An 8,485-nucleotide genomic window follows, 5' to 3' on the forward strand; every position below is an offset into this window, starting at 1 on the left:
TGTAGTTTATGAGATTTTTTTTAGTACATTGATATTTTACATTAAAGAGAAGGAGTTCGGTTAATCCACATAATGGATAACCTAAGTTGATATCGAATTCGCTATCTATGAGATTCGAACCTAAGACATCTAATTTCCAAGTAAAGAAGAATATCACTGGACTATAGGACTGAGTGACTTTGGTTTTTGAGATTTAAAATTGATAAAATAATCCTTTAGTTTGTCTACCATCAATTATTTTAGTCATTCCATAAAAAATCTTTGTTAAATAAGGATCAAAATAACACAAATACCTCAATTTGACAAACAATGGGCAAAAATGATTTGACAAAATTTGAGGATATTCTAATTATTTTGGTCTTATTTAACAAAGATTGTTCATAAAATGACTAAAATGATTGACGGTATACAAACTCATAAAGCACTTGTATCAATTTTAAATCTCATGAATCAAAATAAAAGGTTATACCAATATCATAAATTATTTTGGCTGAAAAAACCTAACATGAATCACTAACTTTATTTTAGAGCAGTGAAATTTTCGTGGTACAAATTCGCAAGCGTCCAACTTTAAGATAAAAAACTAAAACTTATCAAACTCAAATGCACTAAATAATAGTAGAATATTTCCTCTCACGAACTTGTAAGGAGCTGCTAATTTCTCTCATGAACTTCCATTTTAACCGATTTCTTCTTGAACTTTTATAATTAGCCAATTTCTCCCATGAATTTTATTTTTAGTCGGTTGCCATCTAAACTTTTATAATTGGTCAGTTTCTGATAATGAATTTGTTGAGAAGAGTAATTACTTTTCTAATTTAAATTTGGGTCTTGATTTGAAATAGGTGAATTGAGACGGTCATTTGAATGAAGTCACAAGAAATACTAATGAAATGACATCACAACCCCAACATGTTGCTTAAAAGAAAGCCCACCGAAAACATTTATAGTTGTTCACATTAGAGATAAAATTTAGAGGTGTGATATTCACACACCTCAATTTACTTCTCACACACTTTTTAAATTTTCGGCCGTCGGATCGGATAAATTGAAGAAGATCAATGGACAAAAAATATCAAGGCTGTGTGAGAAGTAAAATGAGGTTTGTGAATAGCACATTCCAAAATTCAAACAAAAAGCGTAGGAAGTGATAAGTGAGTTATGGCCTTGGCCCAGTCACGAAACATGAGGCCCATTTCCTGGCCCAACAATGTTAGATTGGCAAATGTCAATCTTCACCTACCCAGGCTTGTGCTTGCATCCTACAGTCCTAATACTATTGGGAGGTCGAGGACTAGGCAGCCCACCAAACGTAGGGTTAAAAATTTAAAGATTTATAGTTTAAATGGTTAGTACCATTTGTCTATGTATTTGAATTTGAAGTTCGATGTGTCTTTGAGAAAACAAAAGACAGATAGACGGTTGAGGAGGTCTTGTGTTCGACTCTTAAAAAATGAAGGTTGGGTTGGATCGTCAGAGACATCTCGAGCCATTCTAGTCTCTTAGTGGCTCCACCCATGTCTCCAGCATATGTCTTCATGTTTCCCATATATCTATTAATTAATGAAACTTTATTTGTCAACCAAAAGAAGGTGAAAATACTATTTAGTCTTTTATCAACAAAAAAATTGATGGACAATAATGTAATTTCACAAGTTCAAATTTTACTGTTTTTTATTGAAACTTCACATATCGACGATGTTAAAATATTTCCAATATTTAAAATTAAAAAAAAAAACCAAAAACAAAAACATCTCTCCCCCCCTCCCCACGTTCTCTCTCTCTCCCTCTCTCCCTCTCTCCTTCTCATTTTTATAAAAAACTGTGTTCATACACATAAAGTATGTAGACAAACGCTAGTATAATACTAACTAAATATCAAAAATAAAAATATTTCATTAAACAAGGAGAAAAACTTAGCAAGCAGGCCAGACAGCTCTCACAAAATATAAGCTCGTGACTTAATGTCTCACGTGATCTTACTAATTCAAGTCGATCTAGAAAGTTCCGAATCATACTACCCTAACGAACCCCAAGCTTCTCTTAAAGTTACCGTGGACCCCCCAACTTTTCCACCATTAACTTTGAATATTGGCAGATACCTTCATGATAGATACAGGCTGGATTGTCCTCTTCCTGTCTTTAGAGTTTGTCACTGTTTGAGAACCTAACTTATCCATTTCGTGTGACAAACACACACTGTGTCCAACGCGTGTTCTATGTGATATACAAATTGCATCTTAGGTGGCTCTGATTGATCCGTTAAATCTTTGTAAATTCTTGAACGTACACTCTACTTGGTGAACAAATTCATAAATTCTTGAGCGCATATTCAACCGGTTCGCCAATATGCACACACCATACGAAAATGTTGACATTTTGATATACCTGAAACTGAAGTTAACAATTAGGATGGATCGAGCCAGACATTACCTATTGCGACAAAGAACATTGTATCTATACAAGTTAAATGGTGCCCGCGAACGATAAAAAACAGTAAACATCTGGTTACTCTTTTTTACCGGGCACCGATAAATACCATATTGATAACCCCATGTACAAAACAAGAATGGTAAGTCCACGATCCCGACATGTACTCAAAAGTTACCGTCTTCACATTCGCATCGAACCACTTCCGAGGTTAAAGAGAATCCCAAACTTCCTCCTGGACTTCAAGTATACAGTGACTGTTCAAATCAATAGACGCTTTCGAAAGAAACCTGGACATGGGGGAGATGCCTTGGCTTTGGACTCGAAGCAGTAGCAAGGCCTTGAAGTAGTTTCACAACGTCACTGGCATCATCGAGATAGTACTTGGCCTTGCTTGGCTTTCTTCCGACGGTGCAGGCAAATATCTCGGGAGGAGAAGGCAAAGATGGACAAGAAACTGTTCTTAATATGCTCTCGAACATGTCCTCATCAGATCTGTCATCCCCAATGCACATCACAAAATCGGGTGCCTTTCCATCGGTGACCATTCTCGAAAGAATTTTTTCAGCAACCAATCCTTTGCTTACTCCCTGCATGTCACAAAGGCAATAGTGAAACAAATTACACAACTGGGATTGTGTTTGTGTAAGTGTACACGCGCATGCGAGGAGAGGGACTCTGTGAAAGCAGTTTTACCTGTGGCTTAACTTCAACAATATGCTGGCCCCTCTTAACAACTGCTGGTTCGTTCGAAAGAACATTTTCCAGATGATCCAACAATTCCTTGGCTTGACAGGATCCAAAGTCGGGGTCTGCATCTTGGTGATGCCATACCAAAGCGCTCTCTTTACTTTCTATGTTGGAGCCGTCCGTTGCCTCTGTATACAATCTCATCACAGGCTCCACAATTTCTTTCCAATCCAGATCGGCACCAACAGGACTGGTTTCCCACTCGGAACTTCTATTCCACCTACACCAAAGAACAGAACAAAATACCTTAGTTCAGTTTAAAAAAATATATCAAGGGGCTAACTGAACATTCAAAACATATATTACAAACATACCTTAAGAAGTACCCATGTTCAGCAGCAATTCCAAGCGTCTCACATGAGGCAAACCAATCGCTCAAAGAAGTCCGTCCCCTCCCACTAACAATGAAAACAGTGTTCTTCGGATCCTTACACAGGGAATTCATAAGAGCGAGGACTTCTGGGCTAGGGGCCTTAATAATGGAAGCTTCGGGAATAACAGTCCCATCATAGTCCAGAAATATGGCCCTTCTGCTTGTTCTTTTGTATGCCGAAACAATATGGTCTATACACAACTTTCTAAAGTTCGGCGAAAGGGAAACCACTCTAAACCTCAAGCCCAATCCAATGCCCCAGCATCGTTTACTATAATGATCTCGGCATGCTCTATCCAAATCCTGTGCAAAGCTTCGCGCCCAATAAGCCACATCATGAGAACTAACATAACGATAGTGTTTCTCATGACGTAACTGTTTCTCTGATTTAGGCATGGTGATTGCCGAGTTCAAGGCATCAGCCACAGCATCAATGTCCCAAGGGTTAACCCTGATTGCTCCACTTAAAGAAGGTGAGCAACCAATAAATTCAGACACGACAAGCATGCTTGTCTGAGGAGAATCTGCTGTCACGCCTAAAGCTTCATTCATGGGAGGTGTTCCCTGCCTGCAAACAATATACTTGTAAGGAACTAAGTTCATTCCATCCCTCACAGCATTCACTATACAACATTCTGCTACTGCATAATACGCTGTCTTCTCGTATTGAGGAACATGACGATCAATCAGAACCACTGGCTCATAATTAGGTGAACCATAAGCCTCATTTATCCTTCTGGCAGTCAAGTATGTCTCACTCTTTGCTTCCTGTACATCTTTCCCTGATCCCCTTGCGGGATTTATAATTTGAACAAGTACTATGTTGCCCTGCAACTCCGAATTCTGCTGTAAGAGTTGTTCCAAAGCTAGAAACTTTAAGCTGATTCCTTTAAATATATCCATGTCATCAATGCCAAGAATCAGTTTTTTCCCCTTGTACTGCTCTTGAATCTCTTTAATTTTGGCAGTTGTATCGGGAAGATTCAACACAAATTCAAGCCGACCCATATGAACACCTACAGGCAGAATTTTAATGTACACTGTGCGGCCAAAATAATCAAGCCCAATATGCCCTCGCTTTGATTCATAGTCCAGCCCCAGCATTCTACTGCAGCATGAGAGGAAGTGACGCGCATAATCAAATGTATGAAACCCAATTAGATCACAATTTAGCAAACCCCTCAAAATTTCATCTCGGACAGGCAAAGTTCGATAAATTTCTGATGACGGAAACGGGCTGTGAAGGAAGAACCCAAGCTTTACTCGGTAGTACCGCTTCCTCAAAAATGTTGGGAGAACCATTAAGTGATAATCATGAACCCAGACACAATCGTCCTCGGGATTAATAACTTCCATCACCTTGTCCGCAAATATTTTGTTGGCAGATACATAGGCCTGCCACAGCGAGCGGTCAAAGCGATCTCCATGGTCTGGACACATGGGCAGCATGTAATGAAAAAGGGGCCACAATTGCTGCTTACAGAACCCCAAATAAAACTTCTTCTGGAGATCACTGGGCAGAAAAGTTGGCACACAATTGAATTCCTCCAGCAGTTTCTGCGCAACTTCTTCTTGTTCGCTGGCATCTATTTCAGCCTTGAGAGACCCCACATAAACAACCTCACTTTCAGATGAAAACCCATCCTTTAAATGTAACAAAATTGAATCCTCATCCAAACTGAAACGCCATTTCTTCGTTTCTGGATCCCTTTTAGCATGTAATGGTAACATATTTGCCACAACAATTTTCCTCTCACGACAGGCGGATGAACTAGAATATGAATCATCATCATTGCTATAACTATCCACATCTGATATAATACCAGGAACAGTCATCACCCTTGGAAGAGCCCTTGGAGTACAAGGAATATCCAAAAGGCCGCCATATGCCCAATCAAAAAGGTTTGTGGAAGATCTTGATGCCATGACTGCTAGAATTCCTTTTCGCTTGAATCATACAGAACAACACAGTACAGGAAAAGATTTTGGACTACGGTCAGAGAAGTCTACAAACCTACGCAAAACAAAAATGAAAGAGTGAAAAGAGTGATCATATCATTAAACAGCTGCCACCGAATAAATCCATTTTCACGCCTACAACAATTAAAGAATTAAAACTAGTCATACTCCAGTTTTATTGCTGGTTAACAGAATCAAAATAATGATGATCCATAGAGCATGCTTAGGCTCACTAATTCTCACATTTTATGCTGCGACAGAAGAAATACAGAAATTTTATTCACTAGAAAACATACTGAATATGGAAGTCAACTAACAAGCATGGTCAATTTACTGCCATGTCCGAATATCTATCTCATCCTATGAAAATTGAAACCCATGTTTGTATACACCAGTGTCGATTCTTTCTTTATCTTAAAATACATAGTACGGACACAAACAGGTAGAACGTAACTACGTAACCAAGCATCCAATGCACAAATGCCTCTTCGGTATAAATAAGGCGAGAGGAAGTTGCAACATCTGGCACATTAGCATCCCGATATAGCAAAAAGGAAATTTACACCGCAAAGATTTTTTTTTCTTTCTAATAAAGCAAAGAGGTCGCACTTGGTTCGATGGCAAGTGCCTTCGTCCATGAGCGGTAGGTATCGGGTTCGAGACTTGGGAGTAGCCTCTCCATAAATGGGGGTAAGGCTAGCCGACATTCACCTCTCCCAGACCCTGCGTAAAGCGGGAGCCTTGTGCACTGGGTACGACCTTTTTAATAAAGCAAAGAGAGTTATACAGACATACAAAAAGCATTGTCCTACCCTGAATTCTTTCTCCACGTACTACTTGAATCTGATGCCGAAAATTGACCAACGATAAGCAAAACACACGAGAATACAAGAAGAAATTTCTTTCTTCGTTCCTTTTCGGAGTGGCAGCAACATCCAACCAAGTCAATTTATTCCATATTACAAAAGTAAACCATACGCATCCAAAATTTTATCAATATTATCAACTTTGGCGACCGAAAAGAAGATCAATGATCAATCATAGTTCACAAATCAGTACAAATCTAGAGATAAAATCCCGGCCTTCGAATTCAGCAACGGCAGTACCCCACCTTTATTCTAAATTCCTAAAATTAGCTTTTCTACCAAAACAAACACCAATGCTTCAAATTCTAAACTTTCTTGTTTTCGAAGCCAGAAAATGCTAATTTATTAACCAAAAATAACACATACAGCACGCTGCGAAAGCTATATGCTACAGTAACAAATAAAAGAAGATGGCAGTAAAAAAAAAATTAAAATAAAAGTAAATATAAAAATTAAAAAATTAAAAAAGTGAGCATTACCTGAATCGAATGAAATTTACATGTGAAATTAAGAGTCCCGTACGAAGCTTCAACCAACAACTTCCTCCCGAAATCTGTAATAATCACACAGAAAAATGCAAACTTTCAACAAACCAAACGGCCGGAAGAAAAAAAAAAATCGTTTCGGATTAAAGCCTTTATACCGTCTGTTGGGTTCCCGAGAAAATAAAACTGTTAGAGAAAATACAAAGCTCGTGCGCAACGGGAAACGGCCGCGAGTAGTAGTGTGAAGACGAGTGAAGAGCGTGAATTCAGGAAACTGAGATCAAGACTCGTACTTGTCATGGTTTTCTCACACAAATTCTCGGGAACCGAACAGACCGTAAGGAAAATTCAAGTGGCCGACTCGTAACGAGAGAGCGGGAGATCAGATAGGGAAGGCGAGAGCTCACCTTTCCGGTGCGAGTCCGGGGTCCGTTGGATATCGGAGAACGGCGAAATGGTTTTCAAAGTTGGGACGAGAGAGAGAGAGAGAGGCTGCGCTGGGTGTTACAAACTTGCAATAAAGAACGAGATAAAGATCGGAATGTTATATATAAACAAAGTAAGAAAGTTTTTAGAGAGAGAAAGAGAGAGATGATGGAGAGGAGAGAGAGAGAGAGAGAGGGGCTTGGGGTCCATGTGAGGTTTTTTTTTTTTTCTACCGCGGTTAGATTATTTTAACTATTGGGTTGGGTTGGGTTTTTATTTTGGATAGCGTTGAGAATTCACTCTTAAATGACCATAATGCCCCCGGTTACCGGTTAGTACTGTTTCAATTTTTTTTTAGTTTTGATTTTCTTCTCCTGATATGCGGGAAGAGATTCGGTTGGACTTCCTGCGAATAGAGCATTTCTTAAATTGAATAAAAACTGAATAAGTTTGGTGAGAAGTGCGTTACGAATGATATATTGGTTTTTGCACAAGTTTTATGCTACTACGAAGTTAATTGGCGTTTTTCTTTTTTTGGTAGCGTTTTCCTTTTGAAAAAAATAAGATAAGATTGTGGTTTGGCCATGACGATCCATTCTTAGGGATATGGGAAGATTTATAGAAGTATTTTAGCCTCCTTTAATTCTCATTTTGTGATTTATCAATGTTAAAAATCAAACTTAGGACGTGTCATGCCAAATACGAGACTTATTTATCTCGATCATTGGGCATTCCGTGGTATTTTATTGGGACGTTTCATTTTGTACAGGAAAGGTCACATGTTTTAATGTTGTGGATAAGGATCTATACACCTTTCAATCTACAATTTATTACGAAATGAATAAATCACACAACATTTAAAGCACAAAAATCCTCCATATCTTATCGTTATTTTATTTTCGTTATGGGATTTGGACCTTGTTGAAAATGAGAGTGGAGCCGCACAACTCAACCCATTATCCAATCGAGCTAAATAAGGAAAAATATATAATTGGAACATAAATTTAATTAGCATTCGTAATAATTAATTTATCTTATTATTATTTTCAAACCTTTTTCGCACTTTTTTTTGCATGTTCATAAACGACTTGTAAGTTTAAAAACATTACCTCTTCACCTGAGATCTTAAGAACGATTATCTCCTCATTAATATTACTTATATGTATAAAAAAAATTGTCACATTTTTCTGACTCAC

At 38.2% G+C, this 8,485-nt stretch overlaps 1 protein-coding gene across 4 annotated transcripts; it reads right to left on the bottom strand.

Annotated features, from left to right (window-relative positions):
* Positions 1 to 2,361: 2,361 nt before the first annotated feature.
* Positions 2,362 to 7,420, bottom strand: LOC126596318 (probable alpha,alpha-trehalose-phosphate synthase [UDP-forming] 10). Of its 4 annotated transcripts, none has more exons than XM_050262865.1 (5): positions 7,271 to 7,420; positions 6,858 to 6,931; positions 3,495 to 5,567; positions 3,127 to 3,400; positions 2,362 to 3,020 (listed from the first exon to the last, which is right to left on the bottom strand). In XM_050262865.1, exons 3-5 carry the CDS (start codon positions 5,477 to 5,479, stop codon positions 2,697 to 2,699), a joined length of 2,583 nt encoding a protein of 860 aa, XP_050118822.1. In that variant the 5' UTR covers positions 5,480 to 5,567; positions 6,858 to 6,931; positions 7,271 to 7,420; the 3' UTR covers positions 2,362 to 2,696. The 4 variants fall into 4 exon arrangements, with proteins under 4 accessions (XP_050118822.1, XP_050118824.1, XP_050118825.1 ...); XM_050262867.1 differs by having other exon boundaries at positions 3,495 to 5,500; positions 6,857 to 6,931; XM_050262868.1 differs by having other exon boundaries at positions 3,495 to 5,500; positions 6,857 to 6,931; positions 7,022 to 7,392.
* Positions 7,421 to 8,485: the final 1,065 nt, after the last annotated feature.

The sequence above is a fragment of the Malus sylvestris genome, chromosome 13 (assembly GCF_916048215.2).
Source record: "Malus sylvestris chromosome 13, drMalSylv7.2, whole genome shotgun sequence".
NCBI classification, from domain to species: domain Eukaryota; kingdom Viridiplantae; phylum Streptophyta; class Magnoliopsida; order Rosales; family Rosaceae; genus Malus; species Malus sylvestris.

What these genes read in the sequence shown, in the direction of transcription:
- LOC126596318 (XM_050262865.1), bottom strand. Translation starts at nt 5,479, where the DNA reads ATGGCATCAAGATCTTCCACAAACCTTTTTGATTGGGCATATGGCGGC. An exon ending in GAACATGGGTACTTCTTAAG is followed by an intron (nt 3,401 to 3,494) that starts GTATGTTTGTAA and finishes TCTTTGGTGTAG; the next exon opens with GTGGAATAGAAGTTCCGAGT. An exon ending in TTGTTGAAGTTAAGCCACAG is followed by an intron (nt 3,021 to 3,126) that starts GTAAAACTGCTT and finishes TGTGACATGCAG; the next exon opens with GGAGTAAGCAAAGGATTGGT.